Here is a 21,293-nt window from a genome sequence, read left to right as displayed (position 1 = left end):
GACAATAATGTAAGAAATGAGAAAAAGAAAATCATAAGGAATATAAAAACAAATAGAAAAATGACAGAAGAAAGACCTTCCTATCAGTAATTATTTTTAATGTAAATAAGTTAAATTCTCCAATTGAAAGACAAAGATTGACAAAATGCTAAAATCACATGATCTAAAATGTGCTGTCTGCAAGAGATTTACTTTAAATGTAAAAATAACAAGTTTAAAGTGAAAAGATGGCTCTTAGCTAGCTTGGGTTGTTACAGTGAAATATCGTAAATTGAATGGTTTATCTACAACAGAAAATTATTTGTCATCATTATTAAGTTTGAAAATCAAAGAACATGGTGCTATCATGGTAAGGCTCTGGTGAGAGGCTGTGTCATGGTTTGTAGATGACTGCCTTTTCACTGCATCTTCACATGATGGAGAAGGGAGACAGGAATGAAGCTCTCTCCTATTCCTCTTATAAGGGCATTAATTGCATTCATGAGAGATACACTTTCACAATTTATCTTCCATAGGCCTCACCTCCTAAAACACATTGGGGGTTAGGATTTAAGAATATGAGTCTTGGGGAACATAAACATTCAGTTCATAACATTGGGAGACTATACATCTGTATGTTATGGACAATTCATCCATAACAGAGGGGTCCCTTGCCCCACCAAAATCAATTTTCTTTTCAATTAAAAAATCTATCTATTCTATCCATAATTCCAAAAGTCTTGTCATTCCACCATCAAGTCTAAACAGTAAAGTCCAGAGTCTCATCTAAATATCATTTAAATCAGGATGTGAGAGCGATCTGGCTGTGACAACTATCACCCCACTAATTGCCAGGGTTGATTCAGCTGATCTGGCTGGGTAGGTGGGTGTCCCCTTTCTCTTTAACTGCTCCATGTGAGTCCCTCCTGAAGCTGCCTGCTCAGTTGAAGAGGATGACCAGCTCTGATAGAGAAGGACCATTCTTTGGTCAAGGGTGTATGAGTAGCTGTACTCCCCTGCTAGAACCCCCAAATGAGCTCTCAAGAGTTAGTTTTTTGAAAATATAACTAAAAGTAACAAGTTTCTAGGCTCCCAAGAAGAAAAGAGAGAGAACCCAAATAAACAAAAAAGAAATAATTTAGAAATTTATATGGAAATACAGACTATGAAAGCCAAAACAGTTCTGAGAAAGAGAACAGAGCTGGAGGTATCATGTTCCCTGACTTCAGACTATACCATGAAACTACAATTGTCAAAGCAATATGACACTGGTGCCAAAACAGACACAGATCGAAGGAACAGGATGGAGAGTGGAAATAAACCCATGCACTTATGATCAATTAATCTGCACCAAAGGAATTAAGAATACAAAGTAGAGAAAAGAGATTATCTTCAGTAAGTGGTGCTGGGGAAGTTAGACAGCTATGCCTAAAAGAACAAAATTAGAACATTTTCTCACATCATGTATAAAAATAAACTCACAATGGATTAAAAGCCTAAATATAAGATAGGAAACCATAAATCTCTTAGAAGAAAACAGGCAGGACACTCTTTGATATAAACTAAAGCAATAATTTGGGTGTGTGTTTCCAAAGGCAAAGGAATCAAAAGCAAAGTAAAAATAAACAATGGGGCCTATTTAAACTTAAAAGCTTTTGCACAGCAAAGGAAACCATCAGCAAAACAAAAAGACAACCTATGGAATGGGGGAAAGTATTTGCAAATGATACAACTGATAAAGAGTTAATATACAAAATATGTAAATAAATCATATAATTCATTTTCAAAAAACCAAACAACCCAATTAAAAAATGGGCAGAAGATCTGAAGAGACATTTTATATATAAGACCTACAGATGGCCCATAGACATATGAAAAGATGTTCAACAGAACTAATCAGAGATTCAAATCAAAACCATATGAGATATCTTCCCATACCTTGCAGAATATCTATCATCAAAAAGTGTACAAATAATAAATGTTGGTGAGGATGTGGAGAAAAGGGAACACTAGTATGCTGTTAGTGGGTGTAAACTGGTGTAGACACTGTAGAAAATACTATGAAAATTTATTAAAAAAACTAAAATTAGAAACAGAAGTTGATCCCTCAATTCCACTTCTGTACATTTCCAAAAAAAAGGAAAATACTAATTAAAAAAGATATACGCACCTCAAACTTTTTAGCAGTATTATTTACAATAGCCAAGATATGGAAAAAACCTAAGCATTCATCAACCTTTAAAAGATAAATGAATAAAAGATGTGGTATGTGTCTGTAAACACATACAAATACTCATACACAATGGAATATTACTCAGCCATAAAAAGGAATGAATTTTTGCCATTTGCAGCAATATGGATGGACATGGAGGATATTATGTTCAGTGAAATAAGTCAGACAAAAATACCATACATTACCACTTATATGTGGAATCTAATAAATAAAACAAATGAATATAACAAAACAGAAATAGACTAAAAAACAGAGAGCCATGTCTTAGATCTGGAGTTGCTGCGGCTGTGGTATAGGCCAACAATTGCATCTCTGATTGGATGCCTAGCTTGGGAACTTCCATATGCTGCCAGTGTGACCTTTAAACAGCAAAAACAAACAACAAAAAAGCAAAAACAAACAAACTAAAACCAAAACAAACAAACAAAAAAACAAAAAATGCACAGCATATGTTTAAGCCTATAAGACAGAATCCCATACTTTTAGGCTCTTATCCATAACTTACTACATGACTGATTTTTCAGAAACTCATTGAACATTTCCTATAGGCCATCTATTTCCAGGTGATGGAGTATGCAGGTTAATTGTATAGAAATAAGCCTATTCTGCACTTCCTTTGCAGTAAAATAAGTTTCTTAATCATAACCAATCCTATACAGAATACCATTCTGGTTTATAAGGCATTTTATGATTCTGCAGGCAGTGATGCTATCAGAAACTTCATGAGCAGGAATGGTAAATCCATATCCAGAACATGTTTCTGTTCTAAAGAGGATAAATCCATGTTCCCTCAATTATGGAAGCGATCCAAGGTAATCTTCGACAGGTGGCTAGGTAGTACTTAGGGAATATACTAGGACTAGTACCTAGCCAAATCAAAGGCTCAGCAAAATTCTAATTTTATATATTAGACATGCATCAGTACTCTTAGGTCAGTCTTTGTAAGAGGAGGCCATGCTGTTAAGTAAATATAGCTAAAATCACTGTCATCAGAGATAAATGGGCACTTTGCTCCTGATAACACTGAGAAAACAGTGGGTATCCAGAAAAAGAAGTTAATATCCACAGAGCTTGTCATTTTGTCATTTGGTCTACCATCATTATTAAGAGCTTCCCCTAAAATAAATGCCATTTGGTGATCATTCACCTGGAAAATTATCTTTACTCTTCCATCCTGAGTGATCTATAAAAGGTAACAATTCCCAGATCTCCTTATCTCCAAGCATATGTTCCTATCCTTTCCAAAAAGCTTATCATATAGCAAAGTATTTTGTAGAAAAGGACATAAATTTATTCCCAAAGTATAGAAGTTTCTGCTGTGAATTCCTTATTGTTGTTTTCAGAGGCTGTGCAGCACTGGATTTCCTGAATCAAGAACCTAAGTGGTAGAGCAGCTGGTACTACAAACTAGACTTGCTTTGGTGTCTTCTTTAGTTCTGGCCCCCACTTGGAGCTGGCTGACTTATAAATGGCTCTGTCACTGAGTCAAAGTAGCACACAGATGTTGTATAGGTAAACTCCAAAATAAAGAAAAATTTATCAAGCATAGTACCACTTTTAGGTGGTAGACGATGTGAGGTACAGTAATTGTTTTTCACCTTGAAAGGGATATCTCATTATGCTCCAGACAATCAAACTCCATAAACTGCAATGTTATATCAGGACTCTAAATTATAGGGGGGTTATCTTCTACTTTCTAGTACACATATGTTTTATATAAAGGCATCTGAAGTAATTGCTATTACTGCTCCTTAGTTACAGTTAGCAAGAGGCTGTGAATATTATAGACCATCATGATATTTGGTGAAATGTCAAAATGATCAAGATCTGGAGTTCCCATTATGGTGCATCAGAAACAAATCTGACTAGTATCCATGAGGATGTGGGTTCGCATGTGGGTTCGCCTCCCTCAGTAGGTCAGGTATCCTACGTTGCTGTGAGCTGTGGTGTAGGCTGCAGATACAGCTCGGATCCTGCATGGCTGTGGCTGTGGTGTAGGCCAGCAGCTGTAGCTCCAATTTTACCCATAGCCTGAGAACTTACATATGCTGTGGGTATGGCCCAGAGAACAACAACAGAAAAAAAAATATCAAGGTCTTTTCAGACCTCATGGTGGCAGAAAGAAGGATAACTGATATATCTCCGAGACAGAATGTAAAGGTATATGTTGGGCCTGCTAAGTTAAAAGAAGTTGATTTTGTTTTTCTTACAAATTGAAATGGAGAGGTGGCACTAGTTAGATCAAGTTCATACTCAGTACCAGGAGCAATGTCGATTTGGTTCATTCAAGTTAGTACCTCTGGAACAGCAACTAAAATGGAAGACACTACCTGATTTACAGTAGATCACAGTTATTGTCCAAAAATCCATTACATTTATATACAGACCAAACAAGTAAGTTAAAATGGTGTATCTGATAGGGATCACCATTCTTACAAATCATTGATAGTGCCATTAATATATGCAATTGAGATATGGATTTGTAATTACATCTGGTTTACTACATTGATAAAGAGAAGGAATTTAAGGGTCTTCTACTTAGACTTTCCTTCCATGTTTCTCACGCCATGAATCACAGGAACAACATAGGTATTCTTCTAATTGTCAAGGACATCCACTACAGTTACATATTTAATAACTGGGGAAATAACCACAGGGTATATTGATGGGCCAACTGGGACACTGTAAGTCATATCTGAGCTAAGGTAGCACCTGTCACATGACCACTGTAAATCCCTTCTTTGATTATTGGGTCATACTGGCATTTTTGGTCTTCAGGCATTAAAGTCAATTTAGATCCAGTGTCTAGCAATCCCTTAAATGTCAATTTTTGTTTTTCTCCAGTGCAATCATTCAAGTAAGTGGCCAAAGTTTGCTTTTGGAAAGTACTGGAGGACATTTGATGGTATATACATATGTGGGAATGCTGCAAGTTCCTTCCACAAGGAGGAAAACCACCCCTTAAATCAAGGCATATGAGTTAACTTAGGTTTATAAAATGGGTGTGAAGATATAACTTTCTACTCTAGAAGCTCAAGTCAGGTGTTTTGCTACCTTAAGTCATTTCTATTATAAGACTGTTACATAGATCAAGTAGTATGTTATTAAGTTACCTGCTCTCCTTGGTCTAACACCCTTAGAATTAATGCTCATACATGTTCTATGGATTTCTACTGATAAATATTATCAGTCTCACAATTTTTTTTCAAGTTTTAGATATTTCCTCCTGGGTATACCTATAGCCCTGTAATATGCTGAAGTATGTATCAGAGGGTGGTCAATAGCATCAACTCATATAGTTAAGTTAATTAAAATAAATGACAGATGTGTTTTGAATTTGGTGATTAGGAGAGAAGTCATTATCTTGGTGAGAGAACAGTGTCAGCAAAATGGAGGGTATCATAAGCAGAACCAGTTATAATGCAAACCTCTCAGCTCCTCCGACTCCTAGAATGCACCCAGACTCTGGTTTACTTTGGCAACCGTGGTTTACTATCTATTCCTTAAATATACCTTATCCTTTAAAACTCCCATGCCTTTAACCTTCAGCCATGCTGTTTCTTCCTTCTATGATATCTTATCATACAATTTTCTGCTTACTGAAGTCTAGTTTTACTTCAAGAATCATAGGAATGTCATTTCATTGTTAAGTCTTCCCTTAGTCTTCTAAGCTGTGTTCTTCTTGTGTTCTCATAAACTTTATTATAGTTCTATTTTTATTTTAACTCAGTCTGAGCTTCTGCATATACAGTTGTATAAGTAATTTTGCTCTCTACATCAGTAGCTCAATGAAGGCCGGATTATTTCTTATTTATCTATATAGCTTCCTTCCCAACCCCACTCCCAATGTGGGTAACTGTTTACAAAACATCTGAGTGACTTGTCTATTATTTTTGACTTGTTTGTTATTAACATACTATAAATATTGAATTTAATTTAATGGAAATTTTTGCAACTAATTCAATAAACATTCTTTGAGAGCCTACATCATCTAGAACTCTGAGAGGTTTGCAATGTGGAAGATCAAAAATAAAATTAATCCATCTGAGAATAAATAACACTTTCACATGAAGAACAGCTGGAAGAATATACAAGAGAAGCATGATTAAGAGCTCTTTGTATTATAAAGACAATAAGTATTTTGCAAATCAGAAATTTGAAAATATCTTAATGAAGAGAAACAGATATATAAAGATTGAACAGGATTTGGATAGAGGAATAGGGCAGAGAGGGCATTTTAAGTGAGGAGCACATCCAAAGTAAATATTCTGAATTTAGGTTTTAACTCTAGTGCACCAAAGAATACGTAAGTGATAGGTATTTCTTTGGAGATGGATTTTAAGGTGAATGGCGAATGGCAGAAAATAGAATCATAGGTAATAGAAGTATTCTAATGAAGCCATTGGAATACTATGATAAAGGACAAAGATTTGGTTTAGAGAGTAATGAGGATAAAAAACATTTCCAGTCCATAGGAACAGATCTACAGAGAAAAAAGGATTCATACAGAAGATTGAAAAGTTCTCTGATGATGCACAAGTGAAACCAAAGAACACAATTTTAGCTTTGTTCAGATGATAAGTCTGTTGGATTTGGTCAGATTCATCAAAGGGAGTGAAGAAAAATGCAACTCTTCCTGATCATACCATGTTTTTGCCTTTTTTTCTGCAAATCCAAATCTCTCTTCAAATCTTGGTTTAACACTCACTTCCTCTATTATTTAACCAATATGAATTTTTATTCTTTCCACTATAGTTTTCAAGTAAAGAAGATGAGAAAGAGAGAAAGGGATATCAAGTGTGTGAAAAAGCACCATGATCCTTAAGCTGGCTTTTGTGATGTCCCTTTGTTTTAACCTCAGAATCTCAAAGGACATCTATACTTAATTGACACTCTTTGGTTTACTAGTGTTTGGGGCTCCATGTCTCTCAGGTTTGGAGTCTCTGCAGAAATACTTGATGCAGATGCCAAGGAAATCCCTTTAGAATCGATAGAAAACTTTTAACTTTGCTCCAAGGCTAACATAATTACTGTCACTGACTTATAGGTAGAGTGTTCTAAATTTTCATAATTTATTCCCATATGCTTTAAAGACCAAGGTTTATTTTATGAATTTAACTAAAAACAATATCAGCTGGGAAATCAGCTACTATAAAAGGTTTGCAAGCGAATTAGAAATATGAGGATTTCTAATTTATTTAAAATGGTAAAATGCAGAAATATGCATTTTCCCAAAACATGTCAGCATTTTCAATTGGTTACTCATTTTGTCTAATTAATAATATTCCTGGTTTGTCTCTAAATTGAAGACACTGTGGAAGGTCATAATGAAACACCATACAAGTGGATCATTCTTACCTATTCTGAGTACAAATGTAACATTGTCTTATGAGTAAACATACAGGTAAGGCTATAAATGTAAAATAGTTCTTTGAGGTAAAGCAAATTGATTTCTAATTTAGTTGAATAATCTATATTTCAAACTGGGTAAGATAAAATTAAATTTTATTCATTATTATTCTGATCCTTTATTTTTTCTATAAAACATGATTATTGAAAACTAAACCACAGTCCACATGATAAAAAGTTTTTAGTTGACTGACCATCATGTATTGCTAAAATAATAAAAATTGTCTTAGTTTTACAGAGGTTTTCCAAAACACTCTATTTCTGGAAGATTTTTTAAAACTGTGGTAGGCCTAAAATATAAAAGGCAAACATATTTTCCTCATTTCATGACAACCATCCAATGATAAAACTCCAGAAAACTTCATGATGTTATGTGAACAGAAATAGTATATTAAATTCAGTACAGAAAAGGATAATGGATATAAAAAAAGCTAACTAAAGTGAATTTTTAAAATAAACTTTAAATAACTTTTTCTCTAACACTGTTTAACTGAAAAATACTGAAGCCAAAGACTTTTAGCAATTTCTGCAAGAAAACAAAAATGATTTTGGCATTCTTTAAAACTTATGTTTCTTGTGATGTTAACTGTACTTAGCTATAGCAAGTATATAATTAATTTGGGTGATCTTTGATTCCAATAAATATATAGTGCATTTGAGGAAAGAATGAGTTTATAAACCTAAACAATTATATAATAACAAATAGCTTCCATAGGATTCACCAAAATTGAGGACATTAGTTTCTATAGAACAGATGTAAGAAAGTACAAGATGGATATTTATTGTGAGGAATATAAATACTTTGAATGGAGACAAGGTGACAAAATCTCATAATGTTAGACATGCATGCAGGACACCTAAAACTAGAGAAAAAAATACTCGTATAAATAATTTAGAGCAATAACTTCTTGGGGAAATGTGTCATAGCAATATAGGAGTAGTATCCAGAATGTGTTGAAATATATATTAAAACAATATCAAGATTAGCCTATTAAGAAAATTTAAAAATTGTCTATGTTCTTACTCTGTCTTAAGTGACTAAAACTGTCTTTAAAATATCCCTGGGTAAAGGGATATCAAGGTAGGGAAACTTTTTTTTAGGGCCACACCCACAGCATATGGAAGTTCCCAGGCTAGGGATCAAATTGGACCTCTAGCTGCCAGCCTACACCACAGCCATACCAAGGCAGGATCTGAGCCAGATCTGTGATCTACACCAGAGCTCACATCAATGCCAGATCCCTGATCTACCAAAAGAGGCCAGGAATTGAACCTGCATCCTCATGGATACTAGTCAGATTAATTTCCTCTGTGCCACAAAAGGAACTCCTTGGATATTTTTAGAAATTATACATTTAGACATTTAGACATTTAAAATGTCTGATGTATTTGATTTTTAAATACCACAGCAGTCACATAGGATTGTATTTAAAACATCATTTCCTTAAGAAAAAGACACCATAAAATTTTATTGTGTCTTTGAATTTTGTAAATGTCACATTATATATACTGACCAGGAATTGATATATCAGTACTGGGTAATTGATACAGAAAATCTTTTCTGTCTTGGCAATTTATATAGGTATTTCCAGACTATCCCTTTGTACACAATTTGTGATACTTTTGTTCTTGCAGAATACATAGAATGATTAAAAATGAGCTTGTTTCTTTTTGTATGAAGGGAAGTTAGAGGGGAGAATTAGATATATTCTAATTGAGAATCTCCTTTTTTCTACAATTTCTATGTCAGCTAATAACCCAGGAATGGATAAGGAAAACCAGTCCTTGACAACTGAGTTTATCCTTGTAGGATTTACAGATCACCCAGTGCTGAAAACCCTTCTGTTTCTGGTATTCCTTACCATCTATCTGATCACCATGGTGGGAAACCTTGGTCTGGTGGCACTGATATTTACAGAGCATCATCTTCACACACCAATGTACATCTTTCTGGGTAACCTCGCTCTCATGGGTTCTTGTTGTTCCAGTGCCATCACCCCCAAGATGATAGAGAATTTCTTTTCTAAAGACAGAAAAATTTCCCTGTACGAATGCATGGCACAATTTTATTTTCTCTGCCTAGCTGAAACTGCAGACTGCTTTTTCCTAGCAGCAATGGCCTATGATCGCTATATAGCCATCTGCAACCCACTGCAGTACCACACCATGATGTCAAAGAAACTGTGTGTTCAGATGACCACAGGGATCTACATAGCTAGTAACCTGCATTCTATGATTCATGTAGGACTTCTGTTAAGGCTAACTTTCTGCAGATCTAGTCAAATTGATCACTTTTTTTGTGATGTTCTTCCACTCTATAGACTGTCCTGTACCAACCCTTATATTAATGAACTAATGATATATATTTTTTCAATGCCAATTCAAATCTTCACCATTGCCACTGTCTTGATCTCTTATGTTTGTATTCTTTTCACTGTTTTCAAAATGAAATCCAAAGAAGGGAGAGGTAAAGCATTTTCTACTTGTGCATCTCATTTTCTATCTGTCTCGATATTCTACATTTGTCTTCTCATGTATATTCGACCATTTGAAGAAGGGGATAAAGATATACCGGTGGCAATTTTTTACACAATAGTAATTCCTTTACTAAACCCTTTTATTTATAGCTTGAGAAACAAGGAGGTGATAAATGTTCTGAAAAAAATTATGAGGAATTATAATATTCTTAAATTTCATCTTCTATGGAAAACTAACTTTAATTGATTAAAATGGTCTATTATAAGGGGCACAGAAAATGAGAAATATGTTCTTATGTAAAATACTAAGTTTTAAATAATTACACTATGTTGTTTAAAAGATATATGAATGAAATTTCATAACTGGCTGGCAAATTTAATCCAAATTCAACAGTATCAGAGTAAATCAGAAGAAAACTCAGTGACAGTTTTCATTACTAAATCTTTGAACTGTTTCAGACTAGTCTTTTAAACATTAGTAAAACTACATAGCATCAAAATTTAAGTGCTTAAATGTATAGAAGAGTTGGCCTTAACCTTGTCTAGTTAATGGAAGACATTGTATCTTATTCTATATAGAATGTTTGAAACATTTAAAATTGTCTGGCAGGGAACAGAAATAGTCTTTATTCATAAAACTCATCTGAAGACACAAGTATATTGGTTTGAGAGAGAGAGAGACTAGAAGCAGCTAAATAACTGCAGTAATCTTTATTTAATGTAATGAAGTTTTATCTGAATAAGACTCCAAAAAAGGGGAAAAACAGAAAAATGAGGAAAAACGGAATTAGAAGGAATACAAACACATACACACACTTATACACACGTCAATTTTATAGAAGAATTAACAATGAATTATAAAAAGTTGGCTATAGTATATCAAAATAAATTTTAACCTGAAGTATGATTAAGGTCATTTAACTTTCTGAAGGCATCATGTTTTGTATCATGGAATACAGAATAGAAACTTACATAGTAAATACTCAATAAGCATTTTAAAACCACATTAATAAAGGTGATATTTATTTTTAATATTTTTGAGAAATACTGAAATATATATATATATGTATATATATATTTAATATACACATACATACATACATATTTGTCTTTTCTATGGCTACACCTGTGGCACATGGAGATTCCCAGGCTAGGGGTCCAATTGGAGCTGTAGCTGCCGGCCTACACCAGAGCCACAGCAACGTGGGATCTGAGCCATGTCTGTGACCCACATCACAGCTCACAACAATGCCAGATCCTTATTCCACTGAGGAAGGCCAGGGAGTGAACTAACAACCTCATGGTTCCTAGTCGGATTTGTTAACCACTGAGCCACAATGGGAACTCCTATTTTCTTTCTTTACTGGCAATGTTTACTTATATAAATTATCTGTTCACCAATCCTTTCAGTCTTTTTTTCTCTCATTTATTTTTACTACTGTTTATCAAGAAAAGATAATAAAATGATGTGGCTATTAGTGGCAATTAAGTTCTCTGTGTGTTAATTGTATTTTCAAATTGGTTTGTGTTACTTATAATTGATAAAAATATAATTTGATATAATTTGACATTTTCAGGGTCATTAATTTCTGTCTTATATGGTCTTTCATGCATTTTTATTTAGAACTTCTATTCTTAATATGAGATCTACTATTAACCACTTTTTCTGATTCTCTTTCTTCTAACTCTCTCCTCCTCCTCTACAACCTCAGTCTCCTTGTTTTCCTCCTCTTTTTTTGATAGTTTAAATTTTTACACTTTACCTTGATTATCCCTGGGATTTATTTAATATATAGCCTGAATTGAAGATGTAAATTTATTTGGCTTATTTAACCAAAAATAATATGCAACTTAATTTAAATCAAATAAACATTTAAGAGGACTTCTTTGGGAATGTGTCAGTATAATTCCATATTTGCATGGAAAAATTATAATCAATAAGCAAACAGGCTTGATGTATTAAATATTAAAATATATAATGATGTTCAAATTATAGAAACAATTTGGCTTTAAATCAAAAATCAGCATACAGATCAATGGAAATAAATGAAATTGTCCAGAAGTGAACTCCCACGTAGAACATCACAAATCAACCAGGAAAGAAAAGGTTGTTTAAAGAATCATCCTAAGCCAATTGTCTATTTATGTTCCATTGTGTTAATTTGTAAGTCCTCTCTCATTCAAAGATATTCCATAAACTTATTTTGTATTTTTTCCCATCTTAAATTTTTACACATAAAAATTTTACTCAAATGGAATTCATTTCAGAATGTTGCAAGGTGAAAATTAAAGTTCTTTTTTATTGCTAACCAACATTTATTAACTAATTCTTTTTATGCCTCCTTTTTGTTCATACACACACACACACACACATGCATACATGAAAAGGTCTATTTCTAGCTTATCTAGTATGCACAACAGAAACTGACAGTTCTAGAGTTCAGTTCAAGATGGCAAAGCAGGAAAATGTGAACCACGTCTCCCTTCATGAACACATAGAAAACACATCTACATGTGGAGTAATTCTCACAGAAAACAATCTGGAGACCAGCAGAATTCTTGAATAACCAAGGCTGTAAGAAAGATCCACATGGAATGGGGTAGGAAGTGAAGAGATCAGGAATGGCACCCCTAGGAAGGGATACAGAAGAAGAGGGGGATTCCACTGGTGGAGTAAACTTCTTCCCTGGAAAGTGAGTGGATCAAACCACATACTGCATACTCTATCCCTGGCATACAACACGGGGAAAAGGAATCCTCCTAGGTGTTCTGAAAAGCAGTAGAAATAAAAATGAAGGATGTAAGAATTCTAGACTCTGCTTATGAAGAGCATGCCTACACATTCTTGCTCCCAAAAGGTAGAGGAAGATTTCCCATTACTCCCTAGAGCTGAGCACCTGTTCCATCCATGTTTACACCATGGCATAGCTGGGACAAGGGTTATGCCACACTGGGTCAAGGGCTTCTGTGGCTGATGGGAAAACTCATTTGTGAGAGATGGAGAAAGCTTAAACCTCAAATACATCTAAAAGTGGTGGGGGCAGCCATTACTGGTGCTTATGGAGACAATTCATCAAGGTGGTCTGTGACTGAGGCCAAAAATGCCTCAGTCCATGCCAGACCCAAGCAGAGTACTTCCTATAGCCCCTCTAGCTCCAGAACTGCTTCCTCTCATGCTGGGAGGAAGAAGATTCCACACAAATGGGAGAGAGCTGCCTCACACTGATGCTTATACCTTCTGTTCCAGCTATTAGGGACCTGCCCCACACCCAAGATTGGCATGGGTCACTGAGAAGAGAAGGTCCTGGCTCACACCTGCCTCTGGCTCTAGCTCCCTCCATTTCTAGCCCTACCTGCTATGAAGGTGACAGCAACCAATAAACTATGAGAAGATGAGACTTATGCTCATGTCAGATTCAGCTCTCCCACCAAAGCCACTGGGTACAGGTGGATTGTATAGGCATGCTCCCATAAAAGGATGCCACTTTAAAAAAAAAATAAGAAGTTTCAAATAATTTCACAGAAGCAGAGAAATTTAAGCAAAATGAGGAGAAAAAAATTGTTTGAATTAAAATAACAAGAAACAACCATATATATATATGGACTGCTATACTAAAACCTCATGGTAACCACAAACAAAAGATATAATAGAAAAATAGATATAACACAAACAAGAAAAAGAATCCAAATACAACATAAAATATAGTCATCAAATCACAGGAGAAGAGAACAAAGAAGATGGAAGATACAAAGCCAGAGGAAAGAAAACGGCAATAAATGCATGTGTATTGATAATTACCTTGAATGTAAATGGATGAAATGTTTCATGAAAAAGGCACATACTGGCTGAATGGACACAAAACAAAACCCATATGTATGCTGTCTACAAGAGACCGACTTCAGACCTAGGGACTCATAGATACTGAAAGTGAGGGGATGTAAGAAAATATTCCATGAAAATGGAAATCAAAAGAATGCTATAGTAGCAATACTCACAGAAGACCAAACAGACTTTAAAATAAAGACTATTATAAGAGACAAAGAAAGACAGTACCTAATGACCAAGGGATCAAGCCAAGAAGAAGACATAGCAATTGTAAATATATATGCAGCCAACACAGGAGCACCTCCATATATAAGGCAAATGTTAAGACATAAAAAGAGAAATAGAAAAATAACACAATAATATTGAGGGACTTAAACATATAACATACATCAATGGAAAGATTATCCATACAGAAAATCAGTAAAAAAACACAGGCCTTAAATGACACATTAGACCAGATAGACTTAATTGATATTTATAGAGCATTTCATCTGAAAGCAACAGAGTACAAATTATTTTCAATTAGACATCAAACATTCTCTAGGATAGACTGTCTGCTGGGCAACAAAGCAAGCCAAGGTAAATTTAAGAAAAACTGAAATCTTACTAAGTATCTTTTCCAATCATACCACTATGTGATTAGAAATCAAGTACTAGGGGAAAAAACTGCAAAAAAAAAAAAAAATACACCAACACATGGATTCTAAACAATATGCTACTAAACAACCAAAGGAAAATTGAGGAATTCAAAGAGTAAATTAAAAAAGTAGATAGAAATGAAAAGGAAAAACCTGATAATTCAAAATCTGTGGAATTCAGCAAAAGAAATTCAAAGGAGGAAGTCTATAGCAATGAAATCTTACATTAGGAAATGAAGAAAACCTCAAAAAAATATAATCTTACACATAAACTAGCAAAAGAAGAAAAAAGAAAACCCAAAGTTAGTAAAACAAGTAAACATATAAAGGTCAGAGCATAAATAAATTTGAGACTAAGAAAAGAGTTCTAAGATGGTGGAGTAGCAGGATTTAAGGCTCACCTACTCCCACAAATACATTGAAAATACAAATACATGTGGAACTATTCACACAGAAAATTTGCAAAAAACTGACAAAATACCTCAAGATTATGATAGGGCAAGAAAAAATTCACAAAACTAGATAGGACATGAGAAAGAACAAAGAAGGCCAAGAGAAAAGTAAGTGACAGGAAAGGAGATGGGACCTGCTTTTCCAGGAGGGACTTGGAAAGAGGAATAATTCCTGCACCCAAGGAATTTCCCTCACCGGTGATGAGATTAGCCAAAAATAAAAGAGACACTCTAGAAAAATGGTGCAAAGCAATTAAAAAGGAGGCAGTCCTCCACAAACTATTAGTGCTAAGGGTAGCAGGCAACCATAGGCAGGTACCAGCAGGTGCTGGGAGCTAAAACTTTGCCTTAGAGATCAGACCAAAAGAGGGAGCTGGGGCCAGCTATATGGGGGAAAATGGGGTTGACCATGCAGAAACAGCTTGGAGGGACTAGAGTATAGGGTAACCACAACGGAGAATAACTAAGTGGAGGCAAACCAGTTGGGATTAGAGATTAGATGCCATTGTTTGGGGAGGGGGGAGGAAAGGAAAAGGGCAGGATCCACCATTACAGCTTTGTTCCCTGCACCCACTTTCTCAAGCTACAGGACACTGCCTGCATCAGCTCAGGAAACCACCTGGCAGTGGCTGGGGAGCAGCCCTGCCTATAGGACTACAGACTTCTTGGAGCAGGTGCACTAACTGCCTATAGGAACAGCATAAGTTCCTGGTTCCTACCAGTGGCCCCAGCATTAGTTGAACACAACCTGTGCCAGAAGAGCAGCCAGAAGTGCAGCCAGAAGCAGTGGCACCCATCCCCTGAGAGATCAGGTAAAACACAGGCAACTTGGCTCTGCCCAGAGTATCTGCAGAGGCTCATGGAATCAGCGCACAATCACTGCCAGAAGAACTACTAGTGGCAGCACCTAATCCCACAAGAGGCTGCCGGTGCCCATTCCCTGTCAATCAGGGAAAATGCAGATTCCTTGGCTATGCCCAGAGAACCTGAAGAGGTTCTAGACAGCAGGACAGTGCCAGAAGAGCTGCTGATATCAGACCATTCCCTGTGAGCTGCTGGGAGGAGCACCCATTCCTGTGAGAAGTCTGCCAGTGCCTGCTCCCTGATGGAGCTATAGGCTGACCCACTGGAGAAAAGCACAAGACACAATGCCCCTGCAAGTGGCCCTGAGAAGGATCAGGTCAGAGGCATTTTCTCCATGCCAAGGGAGCCAGGGGAGGCCCATTAACCCACATTCTGATCCAGAGGGCTTCAGAAAGCACTCCTATCAGCAGCAAGGCAGAGGGAGCGACTGCCAGAAACACACATACTTCAGCTACATAAAGAGCCTGTGAGCAACAATTAGGCAGAACCCCCCTGCCCCTGAGGCTTTATAGAGAGATCCTTAGAGTGGCTAAGCAAGGGGAGTGCTGGCAGAACAGCAGTACATGCTCCTATATCTACAGAGAATAGTCTCTAGAGCCTTCCAAGCAAAGGGAGAGGTGCCAAGAAGAACTGCTGACCCTGCAAGCTATAAAAAATAGCTCTCAAAACTACCTGCTAGCAGGAGGGCCTTTAGGAGACACTGTTACCACTGCAGGCTACAAAAGCAAACTGTAAATGGTTAAATACTGCCAACTGCCTCACAGACCATATCCCTATCCTTAGCAGTCACCCAGCTACAGGAGAAGTATGATACTGTTGTTCCCAAAACATGCTCTGGATACAAGAGTAGCAATACTCATATAAGACAAAATAGATTTTAAAATAAAGAAGGTCACAAATGACACAGAAAGACATTACATAATGATCAAAGGATAAATACAAGAAGAAATAATCATTATAAATATATACGCACCCAATATAGGAACAGCACAATATATATGACAACTACTTACAGCTATAAAAGGGGAAATTGACAGTAACACAATAATAGTGGGGGACTTTAACACCTCACTTCTAGCAATGGACATATCACCCATACAGAAAATCAATGAGGAAATACAAGTCTTAAATGATACATGAGACCAAACAGACATAACTGATTTCTACAGAACATTTGAACCCAAAGTGGCAGAATTTACTTTCCTCTCAAGTGCACACGGAACATTCTCCAGGATATACCATATCTTTGGCCACAGATCAAGACTTGGTAATTTTTTTAAAAAAATTGAAAGTATTTCAAGCATCCTCTCTGATCACAATGCTATGAGGTTAGAAATTAACTACAAAAAAACAGCAAAAAAATTGTTGGAAGCAAAACAATATGCTACCAAACAACCCATGAGTCACTTAAAATATCAAAGAGGAAATTAGAAGATACATACAGAAAAATGGCAATAAAGACAAAACAATCCAAAACCTATGGGACACAGCAAAAAAAGTTCTGAGAGGGAAGTTTGTATCAATGCAATATTATCTCAGGAAAGAAGCAAAAACTCAAATGAACAACATAACATTACAACTTAAACATAAAGAGAAGAAAGAACAATGCCCAAAATTAGTAGAAAGAAAGAAATCATAAAGATTAAGAAGAAATTAATCACATAGAGACAAAGAAAATAGTTGAGAAGATCAATGAAACAAGAAGATAGTTCTTTGAAAAGATGAACAAAATTGATAACTGTTAGACTCATCAAGAAAAAAAGGGAGAGGGTTCCAATTGACTAAATTAGAAATGAAAAAGGGGAAGTTACAATGGACACTGAAGAAATAAAAAGGATCATAAGAGACTACTATGAGCAACTCTATGCCAATAAAATGGACAACCTAGAAGAAATGGACATATTCTTACAAAGGTACAACCTACCAAGACTGAACCAGGAAAAAACAGAATATATGAATAGATAAATTACAAATGCTGAAATTGAAACTATGGTTAAAAAACCCAAAACACAAGTCCAGGACCTAATGGCTTCACAGCTGAGTTTTACCAAACATTCAGAGAAGAATTAACACCTTCTCTGGGGAGGGAGGAACACTCCCAAGCTCATTCTACGAAGACACCATTATTCTGATACTAAAATCAGACAAAGATACCACAAAAAAATACAGGCCAATATCACTGATGAACATAGATGCAAAAATCCTCAACAAAATATTAGCAAACCAAACACAAATCGATATTAAAAGATTATATACCATGATCAAGTAGGATTTATCCAAGTGATGAAAGGATTATTCAATATTCACAAATCTATCAATGTGATACACATCAACAAACTGAAAAATAAAAACCATATCATCTCAATAGAAGCAGAAAAAGCTTTTGACAAAATAAAACACCTAATCTTGATAAAAATTCTCCAGAATGTGGGCATAGAGGGTGACTACTATGAGAAACCCACAGTTAACATCACTCTCAATGGTGAAAAACTGAAAGTATTTCCACTAAAATAAGGAGCAAGACAAGGATGTCCTCTTTAATGTTATTCAACATAGTTTTGGAAGTCCTAGCCACAGCAATCAGAGAGGAAAAATAAATAAAAGGAATCCAAATTGGAAAAGAAGTAAAACTATCAGAGTTTGCAGATGACATGATACTACACCTAGAAAATCCTAAAAACACTACCAGAAAACTATTAGAGCTCATAAATGAATTTGGTAAAGTCACTGGATACAAAATTAATACACAAAAAATTATTACATTTCTATATACTAACAATGAAAGATCGATAAGACACATTAGGGAAACCATCCCATTTACCATTGCACCAAAAATAATAAAATACCTAGGAGAAAACCTACCTAAAGAGACAAAAAACTTGCACTCTGAGAACAATAAGGCACTGATGAAAGAAATCGAGGAGAAAAATAGCTGGAAAAACATACCATGTTATTGGGTTGGAAGAACCAATATAGTCAAAATGACAACACTATCCAATGACTTCTACAGATTCAGTGCAATCCCTATCAAATTACCAATGATATTATTTACAGAACTAAAAAAATACTTAATATTTGTATGGAAACACCTCGAATAGACAAAGCTATATTCAAAAGCAAAAATGGAATTGGAGGAATTAGGCTCACCGATTTCAGACTCTACTACAAAGCTACAGTCATCAAAAAATTATGGTACTGGCCAAAAAACAGAAATATAGATCAATGGAACAGGACAGAAAGCCCAGAAATAGACCCAAATACCTATGGTCAAGTAATCTATGACAAAGGAGGCAAGAATGTGGAGGGAAGATAGTCTAGTCAATAAAAGGTGCTGGGAAAACTGGACAATGACATGCACAGAGAATAAATTTAGAACATTTTCTAATGTCATACAAAAAAATAAAACTTGAAATGGTTGAAAGACCTAAATGTAAGGCCAGATACTATGAAAACTCCTACAGGAAAACAAGCAGAATGCTCTTTGACATAAATCACAGCAGCATCTTGTTTGACCCACCTCCTAGAATAAAGACAGTAAAGACACAAATAAAACAATGGGACCTAATTAAACTCAAAAGCTTTTGCACAGCAAAGGAAATTATTTTAAAAAGTGAAAAAAACAACCCACAGAATGGGAGAAAATTTTCGCAAATAATCAATAAAAGTTTAATCTCCAAAATATACAAAGAACTCACAAAACAAAACAAAAAAACAACGCAATCGAAAAATGGGCATAGAGGAAAGGAAGAAGGGAGAAAAGAAGGAAGTGGGAAGGAAGAAGGGAGAGAGGGGAAGAGAGACAGAAGAAAAAAAAACAAGAAAAAGTTCGGGGAAGGATCAGGATGGCAGAAGAATAAGACGTTGTGCTTACCTTCTCCCACAAACACATCAAAAAACACATCTACATGTAGAACTAGTCACACAGAACATCTATGTAACACTGGCAGAAGAACTTACACCTCCAAAAAGGGCAAGAAACCCTTGACATAATTGGATAGACCAAAAGAAAAACAAGAGGAGAGAAAAGGAATCAGGATTGGACTAGCATTCATGAGATAGAGCATGAAAGAGAAACAGAAATACCAAAAACCATAAGAGAATACTATGACTAACAAATTTGACAACCTAGAAGAAACAGATAACTTTGTATTTCTGCAGTATCCATTGAGATTTCTCCTTTTTCATTTCTTATTTTGTTATTTGGGTTTTTCTCTCCTCTTTGATAAGTCTGGCCAGAGGTTTGTCAATTTTACCTTTTTGAAGAACCAGCTCTTGGCTTTATTGATTTTTTTTATTATTTTTCAAATCTCTATTTCGTTGATTTCCTCTCTGATCTTTATTATTTCCTTCCTTATGCTGACTTTAGGGGGCTTTTTTCTTCTTTTTCTAATTCATTTAGTTGGTGGGCTAAGTTCTCAATTTGAGATATTTCTTCTTTTTTGAGGAAGGCATGTATTGCTGCGAATTTCCCTGTAAGCCTGCTTTTGCATCATCCCATAGATTTTGAATGTCTGTCTCTTCTTTATCATTTTTTCTTGAAGTATTTTTTAATTTCCCACTTGATTTCCTCATTGACCCTTTGGTTTTTTAGTAGCATGTTGTTTAGTCTCAATGTAGTTAATTTTTTCTCATTTATTTTCATGAGGTTGATTTCTAGTTTCATGCAATTGTGGTCAGAGAAGATACCTGAAATAATTCCCTTACTCTTAAATTTGTTGAGGTTAGTTTTGTGATCCAGTATGTGATCAATCCTTGAGAATGTTCCATGTGCACTTGAGAAGAAAGCATATTCTTATTTTTTGGATGAAATGTTCTGAACTGTAAATTAAGTCTAAATTTTCTATGTGTAATTTAGGATCTCTGAGTCCTTATTGATTTTCTGTCTACAGGATATTTCCATTCATGTGAATTGGGTGTTAAAATCTCCTGCAATGATTGTATTTCCATTGATGTCTTCATTTATGTCTGTTTTTATTTGTTCATATTTGTATCTGGGTGCTCCTATATTTGGGGTATATATATTGATGATCAAAATATCTTCTTAAATGGATCCTTTTATAATTAAATAGTGTCCTTCTTTATGGCCTTCCTTTTAAGGTGTATTTTGTCTGCTATGAGTACTGCAACAACTGCCTTCCTGTTTTGTCCATTGGCATGAAATATCTCTTCTCATTCCCTCTCTTTCAATCTATATGTGTTTTTTACCCTAAGGTGAGTTTCTTGTAGGCAGCAAATTGTAGTCTTTTGCTTTTTCATCCAATCTTCCACTTTGCATCTTTTGATTTAAGCATTCGGTCCATTGACATATAAGGTAATTATTGATAAATATGCATTTATTGCCATTTTAAACCTTGTTTTTCAGTTGATTGTGTTTCTCCTTTCTTCCATTTTTTTTTAGTTGGATGATTTCCATTT

The 21,293-nt window shown here is 35.3% G+C and overlaps 1 protein-coding gene across 1 annotated transcript; it reads left to right on the top strand.

Moving 5' to 3' along the window:
• On the top strand, positions 9,386–10,345 carry LOC100513883 (olfactory receptor 5K4-like). The gene has a single exon (XM_021069828.1). It carries the CDS (start codon positions 9,386–9,388, stop codon positions 10,343–10,345), a length of 960 nt encoding a protein of 319 aa, XP_020925487.1.

Source organism: Sus scrofa, chromosome 13 (assembly GCF_000003025.6).
Source record: "Sus scrofa isolate TJ Tabasco breed Duroc chromosome 13, Sscrofa11.1, whole genome shotgun sequence".
NCBI lineage: Eukaryota > Metazoa > Chordata > Mammalia > Artiodactyla > Suidae > Sus > Sus scrofa.
This window is presented reverse-complemented; position numbering and strand designations above follow the sequence as displayed.

Coding starts and splice junctions, on each gene's coding strand:
- LOC100513883 (XM_021069828.1), top strand. CDS start 9,386: ATGGATAAGGAAAACCAGTCCTTGACAACTGAGTTTATCCTTGTAGGA.